This window comes from Pristis pectinata, chromosome 6 (genome assembly GCF_009764475.1).
Source record: "Pristis pectinata isolate sPriPec2 chromosome 6, sPriPec2.1.pri, whole genome shotgun sequence".
NCBI lineage: Eukaryota > Metazoa > Chordata > Chondrichthyes > Rhinopristiformes > Pristidae > Pristis > Pristis pectinata.
Window position 1 is genome coordinate 103,499,245 of NC_067410.1, and position 22,022 is coordinate 103,521,266.

The window sequence follows — 22,022 nt, forward strand, 5'->3', positions numbered from 1 at the left end:
GAGCAGACACTGAGTTTGTCTGATGCAAAATATGTGGGGGTGGAGATGGGGGTGAGTGTGGCTGCATAGTGGCAATGTTGGTTACCGTGATGTTGGTATTTATTATCGTCACTTGTACTGAGGTACAGTGAAAAACTTGTCTTACAAACCAATCGTACAGGTCAATTCATTACACAGTGCAGTTACATTGAGTCAGTACAGAGTGCATTGATGTAGTACAGGTAAAAACAATAACAGTACAGAGTAAAGTGTCACAGCTACAGAGAAAGTGCAGTGCAATAAGGTGCAAGGTCACAACAAGGTAGATCATGAGGTCAGAGTCCGTCTCATTGTATAAGGGAACCATTCAATAGTCTTATCACAGTGGGGTAGAAGCTGTCCTTAAGTCTAGTGGTACGTGCCCTCAGGCTCCTGTATCTTCTACCCGATGGAAGAGGAGAGAAGAGAGAATGTCCCGGGTGGGTGGGGTCTTTGATTATGCTGGCTACTACACCAAGACAATGTGAGTCCAAGGAGAGGAGGCTGGTGTCCGTGATGCTCTGGGCTGTGTCCACAACTCTCTGCAGTTTCTTGCGGTCCTGGGCAGAGCAGTTGCCGTACCAAGCCGTGATACATCCAGATAGGATGCTTTCTGTGGGGCATCGATAAAAGCTGGTGAGTGTCAAAGGGGAAGAATCGAATTACCCAGTGGCAGCCCTTCTGGTTACAACATTCACTTAAAACAATTAAAGTTAAAACTACAGAAACAAACACACACACACACACACACACACACACACACACACACACACAAACAGGCACGTACTGCACGCTCACACACACACGCACATACCCACAAATACGCGGGAATGCGCATGCATGCGGCCACATACTGTACACACACACACACACACACACACACACTCAGGCACGCACACATACACACACACACACACACACACACAAACACACAGGCACGCGGACATACACACACACACAGACACACAGAGGCATGTGCACATACACACACACACATACATACACACAGACGCACATAAACAAACACACACACACATGCACACACACATGTGCTCTCACACACCCAAATACACACACACACACGCACACTCCCTTTCCCCCACCCCCAACTCCTAAAGGAAGCAGTTGCACCAATTGGTGCATCTGTATATAATCTCTGTCAATGAAAACACAACATGGAGCTGAGATCTTCAGCAGACTGGCCTCCGTATGGTTCTTCTGGCCAGGTTCCTTGCCATCCTGAGCTGCTGCAGCCAAGGCTTCTCTTTAAATGAGCTGAAAATGAAACACACGCCTATTCAGTCCCTCAGGCACAAAAAGGAAAGCACTTATATTTCTATAGAGCCTTTCATAGCTTCAGGAGATTCCAAAGCACCTCACGGTCACTGGAGAACATTTGAAAGTTTAGCCACTGTGGGAATGCAGAGAAACATAATCACCTGTTTGCCCACAGCAAGCTCCCATGAACCTCAATGTGGTAAATGACCAGATAACCTGTTGTGGTGTTGAACATGGGATAAGTATTGGTCAGGATACTGGTGAGAACTGCCTCTGGAACGTATTACTTTCACCTGAGGTTGGTGGATAGGACCCCAGTTCATGCCTCATCCCAAAAGATGGCATCACTGACAGTGAAGCAGTCCTCTTCGTTTGCACTGAATTATCACCCTAGATGATGTGTTTAAATCTTGGATTCAGAAACGAGCGGACATGGTAGACAGTAGCAGCCTGATCTGGCTTGTCCTATTGCTTAGGCTTTCATTCTTTAGTCACACCACTTCTCTCCTACATACAAGCACGCAAACTAGGAGCACGAGTAGGTCACTCAGCCTCTGGAGCCTGCTCCGCTAGTCAAGAAGATGTGTTACATGCCTCTGCTGGAGAGGGAAGATCAGTAATCACAGATCATCTACTCAGTACTTCCAGCAGTTAGTTGTAGACTCTATCAGTGCTTCTCATCAACCAGTCCATACACTGGTGCCACAAGAAACTGCAGAACATAGAACATAGGACACTACAGCACAGTACAGGCCCTTCGGCCCACAGTGTTGTGCCGACATTTTATCCTGCTCTAAGGTCTATCTAACCCTTCCCTCCCACATAACCCCCATTTCTCTATCATTCATGTGTCTATCTAAGAGTCTCTTAAATGTCCCTAATGTATCTGCCCCCACAACCTCTGCCGGCAGTGCGTTCCACGCACCCACCACTCTCTGTGTAAAAAACTTACCCCTGACATCTCCCTTATATCTTCCTCCAATCACCTTAAAATTATGCCCCCTTGTGTTAGCCATTTTCACCCTGGGCAAAAGTCTCTGACTGTCCACTCGATCTATGCCTCTTATCATCTTGTACACCTCTATCAAGTCACCTCTCATCCTCCTTCTCTCCAAAGAGAAAAGCCCTAGCTTGCTCAACCTATCCTCATAAGACATGCTCTCCAATCCAGGCAGTGTCCTGGTAAATCTCCTCTGCACCCTCTCTAAAGCTTCCACATCCTTCCTATAATGAGGCGACCAGAATTGAACGCAATACTCCAAGCTGGAATCTGGAGCAAAAACCAAACAGCTGGAGGAATTCAGCAGGTCAAGCAGCATCTGTGGAGGGAAATGAATGGTCGATGTTTTAGGCCGAGACCCTCCACCTGGTTCCTGAATGGCAATGGTCCAGGTGCAGCTGGGTTCTGTGCTTAGATTGAGGTCACAACAGCAAATGATGCAGGCTCACTCTTCAACCTACCATAGCTGGCAGTACTGCAGTACCTTTCAGATTAGATGTGCTCCCATTTGCAGGGAAAAGATCCCATGGAAGATCTGAAGAAGAGCAAAAGAATTATTCCTGGCACTCATTGATCCTTCAAACAATATCAATAAGTAGCAGGTTATGTGGTCATTATGTTATTATAGTTTACAGGAGCTTACTGTGTCAGAATTGGCTGTCATGTTTCCAATACTGCCACAGTGACCCTACTACCTAATTATCAGCCTCACATTGGGACATAGGTACTGCACAAGTAATATTTTTGTTAGTGAATGGAGAGGAAGAGCAATAAAAGGAAAGGAGTACGCAACATACTGAGGCTGAAAAATCTGATTAAAGATACACACCTAGCCAGTGCCAAACAGTAAATGGCATTCTGTCTTGTTGTTCTTCCATTGTGTTCAGAAAATGAAAGTAATGATGATGTCAGAAGTCCAGCAGCATTTGGCGTTGAGTAGAAGAACTTAGGCCGTGGGTTTGTGTCTCTGATTATTGCTGGGAGGGGCATGTTAACTCTTTCTTTTTCTAGGTTGCTCTTAGCTTTGGGAGCCACAGGTGCTGTTCCTTTCCTTTGGCTCCCTATGGCTGGTAGGTTCAGATCCATCAAACCTTTGTCCTGCTGCTTGGTATTCAGAGGAGGGGGCTTGAGTCTTTTACTTGGCACCTGAGTGCTTAGCGCTGGCAAGGTGGCTACTTTACCCTTGCTGTCTTTTCTGCCTCGTCTCACCTTTGGCCTGGAACTCATTTTAACCTCAGTAAAACCATCCACCACAATGGTGTCCCCAACACAAGTTTTGTAAGTCATCCTCTTCCTAGCGCGCACACATCTTTTTACCTTATGGAGCCACTGCTTTATCTTAATGTAGATACGGATGGGGAACGAGAGGCCTTGGAATGAAACCACAGACCATGCTTTTGCGATAAGGTACAAGGCACAAGCCAAATGCCTGTGCTGTATACAGATCTTCAGGGGGTCATGTCCTTGAGGATTCCTACAATCCAGGCACAGGACATTGTTGTTCACCAACACTTTCAGCACCAGGAGTTGTCCTGCCTCAGCACCTGCGTGAACCGGGCACTTGTTAACATCAGGATGTTCGATTTCCTGGCACCATTCCCGGTAAGGATGAATACCAACTGGCCTATCCGCTCGGACGCCTTGCTGCAGTAACCAGCCTGCAAGGTCCAGGTGACCAAAGAAGGCTGCCATGTGGAGAGCCACTCGCTGCTGGAACCTGAAAATATGACACAGGTTTTACATCAAGTGAAGCTTACTGTAGTCGCAAAATCAGAAGACTGTAGGCTTCGGTCCCAGTTCAGGAGCTAGAGCACAAAATGCAGGGTTCCACTCCACTGCAGCATGGAGGGTGTGCTGCTTTGTCAAATGTGACCACTTTTGAATGAAGTGTTAAACTGAAGCTCCATGTCCCCGATGACTCCCACCAATTTTTACAGACGCACCATAGAAAGCATCCTATCCCGATACATCACAGCTTGGTACGGCAACTGCTCTGCCCAGGACCGCAAGAAACTGCAGAGAGTTGTGGACACAGCTCAGTCCATCACGCAAACCAGCTTCCCCTCCATTGACTCTGTCTGCACTTCCTGCTGCCTCGGGAAAGCAGCCAACAAAATCAAAGACCCCTCCCACCCTGGTCATTCTCTCTTCTCCTCCCTTCCAATTTGGCAGAAGATACAAAAGCCCGAGAGTACCACTAGGCTCAAGGACAGCTTCTATCCCATTGTTATCAGACTTTTGAACAGACCTCTTATTCGCTAAAGATGAACTCTTGATCTCTTCATCTGGAGGAGTACAAGGCTAAAAGGAAAGAACTTAAGAAAGCGATTAGGAGAGCCAGAAGGGGACATGAGAAGGCCTTGGTGGGCAGAATTAAGGAAAACCCCAAGGCGTTCTACAAGTATGTGAAGAGCAAGAGGATGAGATGCGAAAGGATAGGGCCTATCAGGTGCAGCAGTGAGAAAGTATGTATGGATCCGGAAGAAATAGCGGAGGTACTTAATGAATACTTTATGTCAGTATTCGCCACGGAAAAAGATCTGGGGGATTGTAGTGGGGACTTGCAGCAGCCTGAAAAGCTTGAGCATTTAGATATTAGAAAAGAGGTGGTGCTGAAACTTTTGGAAAGCATCAAGTTAGATAAGTCACCAGGACCGGATGAGATGTACCCCAGGTTGCTGTGGGAGGCGAGGGAGGAGATTGTGGAGCCTCTGCTGATGATCTTTGTGTCGTCCATGAAGACGGGATAGGTTCCGGAAGATTAGAGGGTTGCGGATGTTGTTCCCTTATTCAAGAAGGGGAGTAGGGATAGCCCAGGAAATTATAGACCAGTGAGTCTTACCTCAGTGGTTGGTAAGCTGATGGAGAAGATCCTGAGAGGCAGGATTTATGAACATTTGGAGAGGTCTAATATATGATTAGGAATAGTCAGCATGGCTTTGTTAAGGGCAGGTCCTGCCCTACGAGCCTGATTGAATTTTTTGAGGATGTGACTAAGCACATCGATGAAGGGAGAGCAGTAGATGTAGTGTATTTGGATTTCAGCAAGGTGTTTGATAAGGTACCCCATGCGAAGCTTATGGAGAAGGTGAGGAGACATGGGATCCAAGGGGACATTGCAGTGTGGATCCAGAACTGGCTGGCCCACAGAAGGCAAAGAGTGGTTGTTGAGGGGTCGTATTCTGAGTGGAGGTCGGTGACCAGTGGTGTACCTCAGCGATCTGTACTGGGACCCTTACTATTTGTGATTTTTATAAATGACCTGGATGAGGAAGTGGAGGGGTGGGTTAGTAAGTTTGCGGATGACACGAAGGTTGGGGGTGTTGTGGATAGTTTGGAGGGCTGTCAGAGGTTACAGAGGGATATAGATAGGATGCAGGGTTGGGCTGAGAAGTGGCAGATGCAATTCAACCCAGATAAGTGTGAAGTGGTTCATTTTGGTAGGTCAAATATGTTGGCGGAATATAGTATTAATGGTAGGACTCTTGGCAGTGTGGAGTATCAGAGGGATCTTGGGGTCCGAGTCCATAAGACGCTCAAAGCGGCTGCGCAGGTTGACTCTGTGGTTAAGAAGGCATATGGTGTATTGTCCTTCATCAATCTGGGAATTGAATTTAGGAGCTGTGAGGTATTGTTGCAGCTATATAGGTCCCTGGTCAGACCCCACTTGGAGTATTGTGCTCAGTTCTGGTCGCCTCACTACAGGAAAGATGTGGAAGCCATAGAGAGGGTGCAGAGGAGATTTACAAGGATGCTGCCTGGGATGCGGAGCATGCCTTATGAAAGCAGGTTGAGGGAACTCGGCCTTTTCTCCTTGGAGAGACGGAGGATGAAGGGGGGACCTGACTGAGGTGTATAAGATGATGAGAGGTATTGATGGGGTAGATAGTCAGAGGCTTTTCCCCAGGGCTGAATTGGTGGCCACGAGAGGACATAGGTTTAAGGTGCTGGGGAGTAGATATAGAGGAGATGTCAGGGGTAAGTTTTTTACTCAGAGAGTGGTGAGTGCGTGGAATGGGCTGCCGGCAACGGTGGTGGAGGCAGATACGATAGGGTCTTTCAAGAGACTGTTAGATCGGTACATGGAGCTGAGTAAAATAGAGGGCTATGGGTAAGCCTAGTAATTTCTAGGGTAGGGACATGTTCGGCATAGCTTTGTGGGCTGAAGGGCCTGAATTGTGCTGTAATTGTTCGATGTTCTATGTTCTATACCTTGTCGTGGCCCTTGCACCTCATTTGTCTGCCTGTTACACTTACACTTACACTTTCTGCATTTTGTTTTTCCTTTTGTCCAACTTCGATGTACTTATGTACGGAATGATCTGTCTGGATGACATGCAGACAAAAGTTTTTCACTGTATCTCAGTACATGTGACAATAATAAACTAATTACCAATTACCATTGGCTCTCTCAGTTGAATGTAAAAGGTACTGTGCTGTGAGTCACTGGATGGGGGTGAAGAGCAGGATGTGGTGAAGGGATACTGACGCCAAACTACAGCATTCCTGTTGTGAATCACAGTGAGGTAACCTGATCCCAGCTCATAACGTGGATAAGAACCATTGACGTCACTGCCCTGTGTGGCTCAGTTTCATAGTGGGCAGCATATAAACGAAAGGATATTTGATGGTGCCCCTTATATAAGCACTGTGCTCATTCAGAGAATTTTATACTATTCATTCCCATTATATCATTATTTCATCTTGTCAGCAAAACAATGGTCAGAAAATATGGCATTATGTGTACAATGAAAGGTGGAATATAGTAAAATGGGACCTTGGTATGTACAAATTGGCTGCCATGTTTTCTCCATGTTAACATAGACTGCAAACCAGAAAGACTTCCGTGGTTATAAAGCACTTTGGCATATTCTTTGTTCAATAAATGAACGCAAGTTCCCTGTTTTCTATTAAGTTTTGTACAAAGATTCAGAAATTTGTTCCTCAGTTTTAGATTAGTTCATTGTCATATACACCAGGGTGTAATAAAATTCCTTGTTCGCATGAAGCTCGCAGAGAAAACAGTATTCATGGTATTAATAAATATGATGATAAATACAGTGCCAAGTCTAAAACCAGCAGAACTGTGCAAAGATAGTAGTGCAATCTGAAATAGCGCAAAAAGAAATGCTAAAGTAACAGTAACAGAATTAGCATGAGAGGTAGAATTAAGAGTTCAGGAGAGTGGCAGCACCACTGGGAAGGGGATGTGAAAGAGGTGATTGGTTCAGAAGTCTGGTAGCAGTGGGGAGGAAGCTGTTCTTGAATCTGGCCATCCGGGCTTTCAAGAGAACAGGGAATGGCCAGGGGTGCAGGCATCATTCACAGTAAGTAACAAACTATGATGGACGTACTTTGCTACAGGTTCCTCTTCAGACAGATAGTGCTGGACGATATGTTTGTGCCCCAGCAGGCATCCTGTCAGATACTCTTTCCATCCATCCCAAATGTCCAGACGAAGAGTACTTCCTGTCACGGTTACAGATGGCATACAGAATATAGCTTAAACACAACAGCAACACTACAACAGTAGAGCTCCCACACTCTATTCATGTGAGTGTGCCTCATGGAGACTAATTTACTGCTGACTAGTTTTAGTATCTTAAGCATTGGCTCTTACAATGATATAACACATGTATAAATTATTCAATATGATCAGGAGCCATCAACACAGCAGCTCTGCCCTGGGGACATCAATTCTTGCTGAGTTTCATGAGCACTCTCTGGTACCAGGTTTAAGTGGCTATTCTTCATGCCCAAACATTAGCATTTGACAGATATTTGATTCCTATGTTGGCACATGTAAAGCAGTGAGATCAGCTCAACCGTATAACTCTTCTATTCTAACGTGGAGGTCATGGGTTCAAGACCTACTCCAGCATTCAAACACAAGAGGACATCTCGCATTTTTTGGATGAATTTTCCTTCAGACTAGATGTTCAAGCAAGTATGTAAAAAATATCCAATGTGAAGTAGAGCAAAAGAATTGTTTTGAAGAACCTTCATCCACAAAAATAATTATTAATCTCTTTGCTATCTCTGGGACCTTGCTGTGTGCACAGAGATTGCTGCTTTTGGCTGTGTTTCAACTGTGGCTGCAAAACCTTTGACATAAGAGGTACTGCATAAATACAAGTATTTATTCTTTCTTTTTAATGGGGTCACAGTAATGCAATCATGTGTTTCAGGTGAATGTATCATCTTTCTGATTTAAAATCCTACTTTATAGTTAGCACTACCACTCCAGCAGGCAAAAGAGCAGACATATTCCAGTTTTTGTCTATTTTGTTTCCTAAGAGCACTTTATTGATTGTTTTCAACAAAGGTTTATTGCAATAGTGCACTTTTCATCAGATATCATTCCACAAGTAATGCAACCTTCCAGCATCTCGGCCTTGTTTGATTGTAACTTTACATCACACCTGATCTAAAATTATTTTCTGGCCTAATGCTGTCACAGGCAGAGCTGACAGGGTCAGTAATTGGTTTTAAGAATGAGGGGAATCACAGGTTAATTTTTTTTTCCTCCTTTGATGATGTTACAATGACGTTTCAGAAGCATTAAAAGAAAAAAATACAAAGATAAGATAAGCAATAGGAGCTCCTATGCGAAACAAAGAAACGACAAGGACTTTGAACAAATATTTTTCATTTGCCTTCATGATAGAACACCCTGAAAGCTTTCTAATAGTAGTAGAATATCCAGGGGCAGAAGGGAGGGAATCAAAATAATCACAATCAGTAGAGAAAGGGGATTATGCCAGCTAATGAGTTTAAAGGCTGACAAAACCATTGGACCTGACAATCTGTGTCATAGTGGATGCATTGGCTGTGATCTTGCAATTTCCCCTGGATTCTGGGAAGGTTCCAGTGGATTGGAAAATCAAAGCTGTAATGGCCTATTTCGAGACAGGCAGGAGTGAGGGGGGAGACAGAATGCAGGAAACTAGCCAGCTAGCCTAACATCAGTCATTGGGAACACTCATTGTGAAGTGGTGGTGGTGGTATTAGCAGGGCATTTAGAAAATTAGAATACAATTAAACAGTCAATGTGGCTTTATGAAAGTCAAAGTTGAATTTATTGTCATATGGCCCAAGTACATGTCTGCACAGGTGCAGCAACATCACAGGCACGTAGCATCAGATAAGCAGCATCCACAAGAAAAAAACATAAATTATACACAATTTTTCCAAGAAAGAACACCAATTATTACAAAAAAAAGTCCATCGTACTGCAAAACAGTCATAGTGTTACCATGTTAAGGTTGTGTAGGCTGGTTCAAGAAGTGAATGGATGAAGGGAAGTAGCTGTTCATGAACCTGGTGGTGTGGGACTTCAGGCCTCTGTACCTCCTGCCCGATGGTAGCTGCGAGAAGATGGCATGGCCCGGATGGTGGGGATCTTTGATGACGGAAGGAAATTGTTTTGAAAATGTTATGGTGGATAATAAGCAGGATGGATAAAGGGGAACAAGTAGACGCAGTGTGATTGCATTGCCTGAAGATATTCAATGAAGTGCTGCTTCGAAAGTTACTGCACTAGACAAGAAGTCATGGTGTTGGGAATAACACATCAGGTGGAGAGAGTATTGACTGACTAACAGGAAACAGAGAGTTGGAATAAAACAGTAATTCTCAGGTGGTGTACGACAGGGATCAGTCCTGCTTCCTCATTAACCTCCCTCACCCTCTTTGCATCTGCCCATCACCAACATACCTACCCTCCTGGGTTTCTTCTCCCTGGGATCACCTTTCCTAACGCCTCCCCCACCTGGTTCTGTTTGCCCGTCATCTCTCCCTTGTCTGGTTCCACCACCAGCCTCTTGTCTCTACCCGGTTCCACCTGCCTAATATTTTTTCCCTTGTCTGTTTCTACCTATCACCTACAGGCTTCTGTCTTAAAACCCACCCACCCCCACCTCCCCATCCCCCACTTGGCTCCCTCTGTCCATCACCTACCAACCTCTGGCTCCCCCCTCCGAGCCCCCCAAGCCCTCTCACACAGAGTCATATAGAGTCGAGAGGCCCTTCAGCCCGACTCGTCCGCACCGACCCAGTTGCCTACCTCTGTGTACTGGCTTTCTTCCACCTGCACTCTCAGACCTGATGCACGGTCTTGACCCAAAACATCGACCACCGCTTTACCTCCACAGATGCTGCTTGACCGATTGAGCTCTTCCAGCAGTTTGCTTTTTTGTTTCAGATTCCAGCATCTTGTACCTTGATCAGTTGTGATCTAGGTTCATGACATAGACGAGAGGATGGAATGTCGTAGATAATACAAAGGTAGCCTGGAAAGCAAGTTGTGAAGAGGGTGCCAAGGGACTGCAGATATAGATAGAACAAGCGAGTGGGAAAAGATTTCACAGATGGAGTTTAATGTGGAGAATCATCGAATCATAGAACAGTACAGCACAATACAGGCCCTTCAGCCCACCATGTTGTGCCGACATTTAAACCTCGCTTAAGACTATCTAACCCCTTCCACCCACATATCCCTCCATTTTAAATTCCTCCATATGCTTATCTAATAACCTCTTGAATTTGACCAAAGTACCTGCCTCCACCACCGCCCCAGGCAGCGCATTCCATGCCCCAACCACTGTCTGGGTAAAAAACCTCCCTCTGATATCTCCCTTGAACTTCCCACCCATTACTTTAAAGCCATGCTTTCTCGTATTGAGCATTGGTGCCCTGGGAAAGAGGTGCTGGCTGTCCACTCTATCTATTCCTCTTAATATTTTGTACACCTCTATCATGTCTCCTCTCATCCTCCTTCTCTCCAAAGAGTAAAGCCCTAGCTCCCTTAGTCTCTCCTCATATTGCATACTCTCTAAACCAGGCAGCATCCTGGTAAATCTCCTCTGCACCCTTTCCAATGCTTCCACATGCTTCCTATAATGAGGCGACCAGAACTGGACACAGTACTCTAAGTGGTCTGAATATGAGGTTATCCACTTTGCTAAGAAGAATAGAAAAGCAGAATATTGTTTAAACGGGGAGTAATAGAGAATGCTGCTTTGCAGAGGGATATGAGTGTTGTTGGACATAAAACACAGTGTGCAGGGTACAGCAAGTAATTAAGAATACAAGAGGAATGTTTGCCATTATTGCAAAGGAAATAGTCTTTAAATGTAGGGAAATCTTGCCACAATGGTAGCAATACAACATCTGGAGTATTGCACACTGTTTTGGTATTTAAGGAGATTTGTCGGCACTTCAAACAAAGCTCACTAGATTGATTCCTGGGATGAAGGTTTGATTCATGAGGAATAGTTAAGCAGGTTGGACCTATACTCATTGATGTTTTAAAACATATAAGTTTTCGAGGAGCTTGAGAAGATCAGTGCTCAGAAGATGATTCCCCATCTGGAGCATAGTTTCAGAATAAAGGACTGCCTTTTTGAGAAGGATTCTTCTCTGTCAGAATGCAGTAAATCTTCAGATTTCTCTGCCTCAAAGAGCAGTGGAGATTGATGGCCTAGGTAGATGGAATTTTGGAGTCAAAGGTTGTGCAGAACAGGCAAGAAAGTGGAGTTAAGACCACGATCAGATCAACTGTAAGTTATTGAATAGTGGAGCAAGCTCAAGGAGCTGTACCATCAAATACTGCTCCTATTTCTTATGTTCCAATGCAATTGAAAGTTTTTGGAGTCTGGCATACTTTGTCGCTGAAAATCTGGGGATTGAGATCATGGAACTGTCAGAGAGAAAAAAAATGTATATCTGAAGTACAGGGAGATGCAGGGCAGTGGGAAGACAACATGGCAGAGGGAATAAGTTTGGATGATTCTAAAAATGTGACATAGATGTGTTGGCCTCTGAATAACCACCTCTTAGAACATTGAACATAGAACATAGAACATTACAGCACAGTACAGGCCCTTCGGCCCACAATGTTGTGCCGACATTTTATCCTGCTCTGAGATCTATCTAACCCTTCTCTCTCACATAGCCCTCCATTTCACTATCATTCATATGCCTATCTATGAGTCTCTTAAATGTCCGTAATGTGTCTGCCCCCACAACCTTTGCCGGCAGTGCGTTCCACGCACCCACCACTCTCTGGGTAAAAAACTTACCCCTAACATCCCCCTTATACCTTCCTCCAGTCACCTTAAAATTATGTCCCCTTGTGTTAGCCATTGTCACCCTGGGAAAAAGTCTCTGACTGTCCAAAAGACTGAACGTAGAACATAGAACAGTATAACACAGGAAAAGGCCCTTTAGCCCATGATGTTTTGCCGAACTATTTAAAGTAGTAATTAAACACCTAACTAAATGAATCCCTTCTGCCTACACAACGTCCCTATCTCTTCACTCTCCGCACATTCATCTGCCTATCTAAGAGCCTCTTAAACACCTCTATCAGATTTTCCTCCGCTATTACACCTGGCAGCACATTCCAGGCACCCACCACTCTCCGTGTAAAAAACCTGCCCCACACACCTCCTTTAAACTTACCCCACTCAACTTTTTGTGGAGAAAACTTCTATAGGTCCATGTTCTGCACAACTGTCGTTAATTTCCGAGAAGTTCTGTAGAACTACAGGCCATGTGCTGAAGCACTCTAACCCTGTACAGATTTGTTCCTGAGTCATTTTCATGACATCAGGATTTTCCGTCAATCTATTGCTGGAAATAGAATTCTGGGTCAAATTCTGTACTGATGAACTTTTTCTTCCCTTTCCTAGCCTATCTCTCTTTCTTCTCCTCACCTATTTCTTTTTTTCCCTCTCCTCCCCTCCCCCCATGGACGCCTGCATCCATGTCTTTGACCCATCCCCCGGTGGATCTGCTCTCCCCTCCTCCCCCGCACCTGCCTCTCACTATCTCTTACCTGCACCTACCTATCACCACCTTGTGCCCACCCCGCCTCCCCTCTTTTGTCCATCTATCACTGCTCTGTTTTCCCCCCATATACTGGGTTTCCCCTTTTCCTATCTTCAGTTCAGAAGAAGGGTCCTGAACCGAAACGTTGACCATCTGTTTTTCTCCACAGATGCTGCCTGGCCTGCTGAGATTATCCAGCGTCTTGTTGTTTCTTCATCTAGATTCCAGCATCTGAAGTCATTGGTTTCCCCATATCAGATTCTGCTCTAACTCCATCTACAAGTTTTCAGATGAACCAATGTAGTGAGCCGAATCACAAATAACGACGAGTCCAAGTACAGGAAGGAGGTAGAGAGCCTAGTGGCATGGTGTCATGACAACAATCTTTCCCACAATGTCAGCAAAACAAAAGAGCTGGTCATTGACTTCAGGAAGGGGTCAATGCACATCAACGGTGCTGAGGTTGAGAGAGTTGAGAGCTTCAAGATCCTAGGAGTAAACATCACCAGTAGCCTTTCCTGGTCCAACCATGTAGACGCCATGGCGAAGAAAACACATTAGCATCTCTACTTCCTCAGGTGGCTAAAGAAATTCAGCAAGTCCCTGTTGACCCGCGACAATTTTTATCGATGCTTCGTAGAAAGCACCCTATCTGAATGTATCACGGTTTGGTATGGCAACTGCTCTGCCTGAGACCACAAGAAACTGCAGAGAGTTGTGGACACAGCTCAGCACATCACAAAAACTAGCCTCCCCTCCATGGACTCTGTCTACACTTCTCACTACCTCAGTAAAGCAGCCAACATAATCAAAGACACATCCCACCCCGGACATTCTCTCTTCACCCCCGACCCACTGGGCAGAAGATACAAAAGCCTGAAAACACATATGACCAGGCTCAAGGACAGTTTCTATCCCACTGTTATAAGACTATTGAACAGACCTCTTGTATGTTCAGATGGACTCTCGACCTCACAATCTACCTTGTCACGGCCTTGCACCTTATTATCTGCCTGTGCTGTACTTTCTCTGTAACTGTGACACTTTATACTGCGTTCTGTTATTGTTTTCCCTTGTACTGATATGTGATGAAATGATCTGTATGGATGGCATGCAAAACAAACCTCGGTACATGTGACAATAATAAAACAATTTATAAAGTTACCACTATATTGAAATGCTGTCTTCTTCAAATCTTACCTATCTCTAGTTTGTAGTCATCGATTTTGTTGCAGTTGTACAGTTCTGTCCCCTTTTGAGTACTCAAGCGGAAGGTACTAACAGGAAGGCCAGATCTCAGTGATACCAAGCTTTTGAGTTCGGAAACAGTTGCTGTTAAGAACTGGGGTTTCTCAATGATGGGAATTGTTTGCCTTGTCAGAGCATTGAAGACATATAGAATTGGTTTCTCCTCCTCCTGAAAGGGAAAGGTTGTATTTCTTTTAGATAATATATCCTTTAACTAGAGAGTAAGCACTGAACAGTCCACGACTTATGTTCAATTCCGCCACTGTCTTTAAGGAGTTTGTACGTTCTCCCCGTGTCTGCGTGGGTTTCCTCCGGGTTCTCCGGTTTCCTCCCACATTCTAAAAACATACAGATTAGGAGCTGTGGGCATGCTATGTTGGCAGTGGAAGAGTGGCGACACTTGCGGGCTGCCCCCCAACACATTCTCAATAACACAAAAAGACACATTTCACTATGATGCTGGAGGAATTCAGCAGGCCAGGACTTGGTTCCATTTCTCAAGAGGTCATTATGGCATTCACAACATTAAACTGGAAATCAGCAAATGTGACAACAAGTGAAGAGGACTGGGTGGATGGGAGGCCAGAGATTGAATGTTATATCGAAGGGAGGACAGACTCTCTTTCGTCTAACTAGAAATACTGGCTTTTTGATCTTTCTGGTGGAAACCTTACAACTCAGAAGAATTCATCCCATCATGGTAATCAAAACACAGCTACAGCACATTTTTACCTTTAAGAGGCATTTGACAGTTGAATAAGAGGTCATTCCTACATCGGCAAGCACCCAGTCATCTTCTAACACTGCCCCCGCGTATATCAGCTGTAAAAATCTATGTCCCTGATTGTCATTTGTCAAGGAAATTCGAAAATATTGCTGCAAAGGAGAAAGAGGTTCGTTGTTTTTTTAATGCCATTAGAATGATTGTTCAACATGCACAATTTCTCAACAGTGTGGTTATGCCTCTTTCACCAGCTGTATAAGCCTCTTACCTTTATCATCAGTTTTACTGATAAGACGGTCTGCTCCTGTAAAATGTCAAGAGGTTTGCAAACTTTCTCGAAAGTGAAGAAGATTCTCATGTTTTCTGAAATTCCTTCGCTCACACACGATCGGTTAGCCAGAGGACTCAGAACCTTATTGACTAAGTCTATTTACCTGCACATAAGTGGTACGTGCAATTATTGTTCATCTTCAGTCAGGCAACATACTAGCTAGCAACTCACAGACACCAGCAACATTCCTAGTAAGAAAGGCTGTAATCTCTAGGTTTGTGGCTATTATTGTGTTCCACAGGGCCTTTGGCAAACAAGTCCAACCTCCTTTCATCAGGGTGACAAACTGCTGATTAACAAGGGCATGTGGAAACTTGCTTTAAAATTTGCAAGTGGAGTCACTGTGTCCACAAAGTCACAGAAGGTCCACTATACACATTCAGCTATCGGATCAATGTTCACCTGAGAAAGAATCATGTTTGATACAACGTAATTATTGGTTATTGATTACTCTGCACAGTGTAGGTTGCATCACTGATAGAAGGATATTACATTATAATTCACATTGATGGAAATGTGCCCAAATATTATGCACAGGAGCCGATGGGTTTGAGAATTAATGTCTGTGATAACAAGAACAACAGTGACTTGCATTTAGTTTATCCCCTTAATGCAGTAAAAAACCTGAGGTCCTTCACAGGAGTGTTAAATGCCAAATTCTGTAGAAATTCAAGTCTTTCTTCTTACTGTTGTATTTTCTTTTTTTTCGGCACTTTACTGACATGCAATGGTCTTTGGGAAATTAAAGATGGAACAACAATTTTTGTCAAATAAATAGACTATTTAAGTACATAACTAGAATGTTTTTGACCAGAGCTTTAACCTCTGTTCTATTGCAAAATTCATTGTACAAACATCTAAACTACTTACCAGGTTGAGTAAAATTCAGCTATTGTAAAACAATATTACATTAGTTTTTAGGAAGCTTTTTTTTAACTGTGGATCTTTTAATGTGGATGCATGTTGGTTCCTGATCTGGAACTGCTTCTGCTTTAAAATTTACATAATTATACTCAAAATTCCTCCCTCCCTCTATATCCTTCAATGGTTCTACAACTTCTACTGCTCCAGTTCTGGCACATATCATATTGTCTTTGTCCCGTCATCAACCCACTATGTCCTTAATTCTGGAATTCCCTCCCAATCCTTTCCCCCTCTGCCTATCCTCTTCTTTTAAATTGCTCCTTAAACCTTAACTTCTGGCCAGGACGTTGGTCATCTGCCCTCTAATACCTTAGTGACAAATGTTGCCCGATAATGGCTTCTGTGAAGCACCTTGGAGATATTTTACTAGGTCAAAGGCTATGTAAATACTTAAGTACATAGAACATAGAACAGCATAGCACAGGAACAGGCCGTTCAGCCCACAATATCTGTGCTGAACACGATTCCAAATTAAACTAATCTCTTCTGCCTGCACATGGTCCATATCCCTCCATTCGCTGAATAGACATGTGCCTATTTATAAGCCTCTTCAACACTTCCATCGTATCTGCTTTCACTACCAGCATACAGGAGGAACCAGAACTGTTTGAAAGAAAGCTACAACTTTTCCTTAAATGAGTCCGTTCTTTTTTTATCTCCACTAATATTTGCATCACAAAACACAGTTTTTTCACTATTTGGCAAAGTTTCGATATAGGGCCATCAACTTTCTGAAGTAGTTTGAGAACAACAAAGTGGTCAAACATTATATTATGATGAATGGAAAGGAAGAAGGAGCTTACAATTATTTTCTAGTGTTGCAAACTTAAAACATCCTGGAGCACTTTACAACTAATTAAATATTTTTTTAAACTGCAGTTACTGTTTACAATGGATGAATGCTGAAATAAATATTATGGACAGTAATCCCTCTATAACAAGTAAACTAGGCTAGTTAGCTCTGCTAAGTAAGGCTTATGTGCCACTTATTTCCTCTTCATCTTAATATGTGTACTGTAAGCCCCACCCAATCCAATATTCTCTCCAACAAACGACAATCTGCTGGAGGAACTCAGTGGGTCAGGCAGCATCTGTAGATGTCCGTAGGGGAAAGCTGCCGACTGGCACATTCCAGGCTGCAGGAGTACGTGCTGAGGGACGCACTGAAGCTGGGTGCAGCCAATGCAAAGGCTCTGTGGGGAAGGACCACAGTCTAGGACCCTTCCACTTCTGGACGTTGAGGGGCTGAGGCCGGCGGAGAAGCTCCTCATACAAAGGAAGGGTGTATCACCTCAGGGGGCTACTCGAGTGGTAATGGTGCCATGGAAACAATACATGCTAACCCTACTGAATGTATTGACCAAATGACACTAGGAATGTAAAGAGCTTTGCACTGTGGTTATTCTTTTGCTTATATTTTTTATTCTGAATAAAGATTATTTTTGGAAAAATATCTGTAGAAGGAAATGGACAGTCGGCGTTTTGGGTCCAGATTCTCTCCATTCCTATCTCTTCCTATTCCGATCTCCAGCATCTCTCACCCTTTGTCTTCTCTCCCTCTGCGACTTTGGTGAGGTACGGGGTTAGACCCTCAAAGCTTAACTCTGGACCTTTACCTGCATCACATTTCCTACTTAATCACACAGCAGATACTGTCCCTGAGGTTGCAATGAAAATTTCCTCCCTTTTCCATTGAGTGCGATATGAGGCAATGTTGCTCTGATGCATGTTAAACCAAAGGCAACAGATGGGAACCTGCAACTTCCAGGCAAGCCTAGATTAAACAACCTCACTGAAGAACAATAAACTTGGTGCTTAGAGTTAATAAAGGAAGTGCCTAATATGTATCTACATATTAGGAGTTGCTATGACTGTTTGGATAGTCGCCTGGATATTACATAATGTAAAATTCAACATTTGTAAGAGATGAATGAAGTTCATGACCAACACTTATGTACTGCACTGACATTTTACTAAAGGATTTTGATAAATGAGGTAAGGACAAGATGATAAAATTAAAGTCAAATGTAAAGTATGCTTCAATGCAGCACACTGTATGTGAGACAGGAATGGTTCTAAAGAAAATTAATGGTTATTGCTCAATTGGCATATCTCCAATTCCAAGGCTTGCCCCCAGCAGAATCAAGATAAAACAGCAAACACATTGCAATCAGGCTTAATTATCTGTCAGACACGGAATGACTCTGTTTTTTCCCTTTTCCATCTCTGCCAATATTTCTTGTGATAAATGGAAACAAGTGTGCGGCTCTTAGTACGATCAGAATTTCCCTTCCACTCTTCACAATTAACATAAGCGATAAGGACGTGGAGTTACAGAGCAAATTCCCCTCATTCCATACTGTCCACAGTCAACAAATTACTTTTGGACCATAGTTACTGCTGTTTGATAATGTGGCAGCCAATTTGTACAAAACAATAATCCAGAAACAGTATTTAGATGAAGGATCAATTATTCCACTGTTGATAAAAAAAAGTCTACATTGGCCAATGAAGCAGGTGACCTCCTTAGAGCAACACAAAAGGCGCTGGAGGAACTCAGCGGTCAGGCAGCATCTATGGATGGAAATGGACAGTCGACGTTTTAGGCTGAGACCCTTCAGCTGGACTACTTCACTGAGTCCAGATGAAAGGTCTCAACCCGTTCCTTGACTGTCCATTTCCCTCCATAGATGCTGCGTGATCTGCTGAGTTCCTCCAGCGCCTTTTGTGTTGTTCCAGATTCCAGCCTCTGCAGTCTCCCGTGTCTCCAGGTGACCTCCCTACACTTTACCAAACAATTCCAGGCAAACGGTAATATCCATTGGGACATGATGCTGGAATTGGAGGTCCCTGTCGAGTGGCGGGAGTTGTGAAAAGTCATTGAGCTGAAGTATTAACTCTATTCCTCTCTTCACCGATACTGATCGACTTGTTTGGTATCATTTTCTGCTTTTATGAAAGAGGAAGGTGGGCTCTGGTTAATGCTTCACCCAAAATTTGACATCACCAGCACTGCCAAGCAGGATCAATCTAAATCAGGAACCCAGCTCTACAAAAAAAATTGAAGCCATAGCCATTGGAAAGAAGAATCATAACAACATATGAACATAAAAAAAAAACTACTTGTCTCAAAGTTGATCTTGCATTAGAGACATTTGCATTCAATATGGACCATTTGGCCCTTCAAGCCTGAGCTGGCATTCAAAATGGTCGTGGTCAATCTGCCCAGGGCTCATCTCCTCATCTCTACCAGTTCCCCATAACCCTCAATTCCCTGATCTTTCAAAAATGTATCTACATAATCTTTAAATAACCCCAAAGATGTAACCTCCACAAACTGTGAGGTCGAGAATTCCAGAGATTAACCACCCTCTGGAAGAGTTACAAAGTGGGTGTAGGATAAGCCAAAGTTTTATTGAATTCCACAGGATGCTTGAGAGACCATTAAACCTTTTTCCACCATTCTTGTGAAATTGAGCACTATTAACTTTTTCCATTCTGATGAAGAGCTTACGCCCAGATTGATTTTTAATATTACTTTAGTATTTTTATTTATTATTGTGATCTTTCAGCCTTAAATGTTTATTTTCACTTTTCATCTTTGACTGGGAAACTCTCTGCATCCCATTCCTTAAAATTAATTTTTGGGTTCGTTTTACTTGTGTTGTTTTTCCTTCTCTCAGTTCTATTCCATGGCACTATCTAGAAAGTGAGCTTCAGAGTTATCAAGGCCCAATATTTAATCCTTCAATCAACATCACTAAAATAACATCTTCTGTTGTGAATGCATGCTACAGTAATACATATGTGTTGAACATTGCTTCTGGAATTTGCAATGAAATCAATCTTTAGAAACATAGTTTAATATACCTATGTTAGTTGCAGTGCATTCCAACATAGGAATGATTTTTTTCACTATTATCTGGTCATATTTATATTTCTGTTATTCAGATCTAGCCAGATGCATATTGGCTATGTTTCCTTCTTCTGACAAAATTACTTTTGAGGTAATTAGTTGGCGGTAAAATGCTTTTCTATGTCCTGAGATCATGAAAGGCGATATATAAAGGCAGTTTTCTCAATCACATGGAAGCACATTTCCCCTCTCGCCCACCATCCCCACCCCGCCACACACACACACATGCGTACACACGTGCGCACAAACACACACACACACACACACACACACACACACACACACACACACACACACACACACACACACACACACACACACACACACACTCCCTATTCTTGTCTAAAAGTAGATCTTGCATCAGAGGCATTTGCAGATCGAAGATCTAAAGTTAGGACTGGGGTGACCATTTTCTTAATAAGGGAACTTAGAAAAAAACAGGAAGAAGTCTCCAACTGGACACCCAACCTCTTCATCTTCCACTTGTGCATGAAGAGAAATTGCTGCAAAGTAAAGAAATACTGTACAAACATTCCATCTGAAGATTAAAAGAAAAATATACTCTGCTAATTATTACATTGCAAAATGGCAACATTTACAATTAGGCACAAATTGCTCTTTAGAAAGCCACAGCCTTCTGTTGTTTCTCTGCCTGCAGTGCAATACTTCCTGTGAATTGTATTTTTCTTTCACAGCAATCTTTTGTAAGGTCTGTTTGTCTTTCAACAGCTGATCATTGACAAGGTCAAAATTTACCCACACAAACAAAATACCCTTGGTGTAGAAACACTGACACACATCCTTTCAAGTGACCAGGCTGAGTCCATTGTGGTTCATTCAACAGGAGATGTGTTGCCAGTGGACACAAATATGAACTCAGTTGCCTTTGTCCCATCTGAGTATTGCCCGTCATTTCTATCAATCTCTTGAGCAACAATGCACCACGTTTCAGAAACCAGTGATGTCCATGCATTCCAGCTGGACATCAGATGGCTTTGTATTTTCTATTCATCATAAAGAAATATTCTTATTTATTGATCTATTGTTTGGCAAGTGGCAAAGCTGCTTTGTATGTCAACCCACTCTAACATGTTCCTCCACAAGGTGTTCCATGTACTCAAGGGCCAAATCCCACAGTTGTAAGTAACTCAAGTGGTGAAGGAGGCGTATGGCATGCTTACCTTCATTGGATGGGGCATTGAGTACAAGAGTTGTGACATCATGTTACAGCTGTACAAGTCATTGGTAAGACCGCACCTAGAATATCGTGTTCAGTTCTGGTCGCCATGCTATAGGAAGCATGTGATTAAGCCTGAGAGGCTGCAGAAAAAATTCATAAGGATGTTGTGAGGGCTTGAGTTATAATGAGAGGCTGAATAGGCTGGGACTGTTTTCCCTGGAGCAAAGGAAGCTGTGGGGTGTCCTTTTGAGGTTTATAAAATCATGAGGAGCTTAAATAAGGTGGATGGTTACAGTCACAGGTGGATGGTCACAGGAAGTACGGTAGTGTAGCGGTTAGCGTAACGCTATTACAGCGCCAGCAACCCGGATTCAATTTTGCCACTGTCTATAAGGAGTTTGTATGTTCTCCCCGTGTCTGCGTGGGTTTCCTCCAGGTGCTCCGGTTTCCTCCCGCATTCCAAAGACATACAGGTTAGGAGATACATTAGGGACATTTAAGCGACCTAGATAGCATGCTATGCTGGCACCGTTAGAGTGGCGACACTTGCAGGCTGCCCCCAGCACATTC

At 43.5% G+C, this 22,022-nt stretch overlaps 1 protein-coding gene across 1 annotated transcript; it reads right to left on the reverse strand.

The window, feature by feature from the left end:
* Positions 1-1,151: 1,151 nt before the first annotated feature.
* LOC127571895 (protein ANKUB1-like) lies at positions 1,152-15,524 on the reverse strand. The gene is made up of 6 exons (XM_052018644.1): positions 15,370-15,524; positions 15,110-15,253; positions 14,330-14,546; positions 7,651-7,765; positions 3,126-4,013; positions 1,152-1,293 (listed from the first exon to the last, which is right to left on the reverse strand). The coding sequence occupies exons 1-6, from the start codon at positions 15,457-15,459 to the stop codon at positions 1,209-1,211; spliced, it is 1,539 nt and encodes a 512-aa protein (XP_051874604.1). The 5' UTR covers positions 15,460-15,524; the 3' UTR covers positions 1,152-1,208.
* Between the last annotated feature and the right edge of the window lie 6,498 nt (positions 15,525-22,022).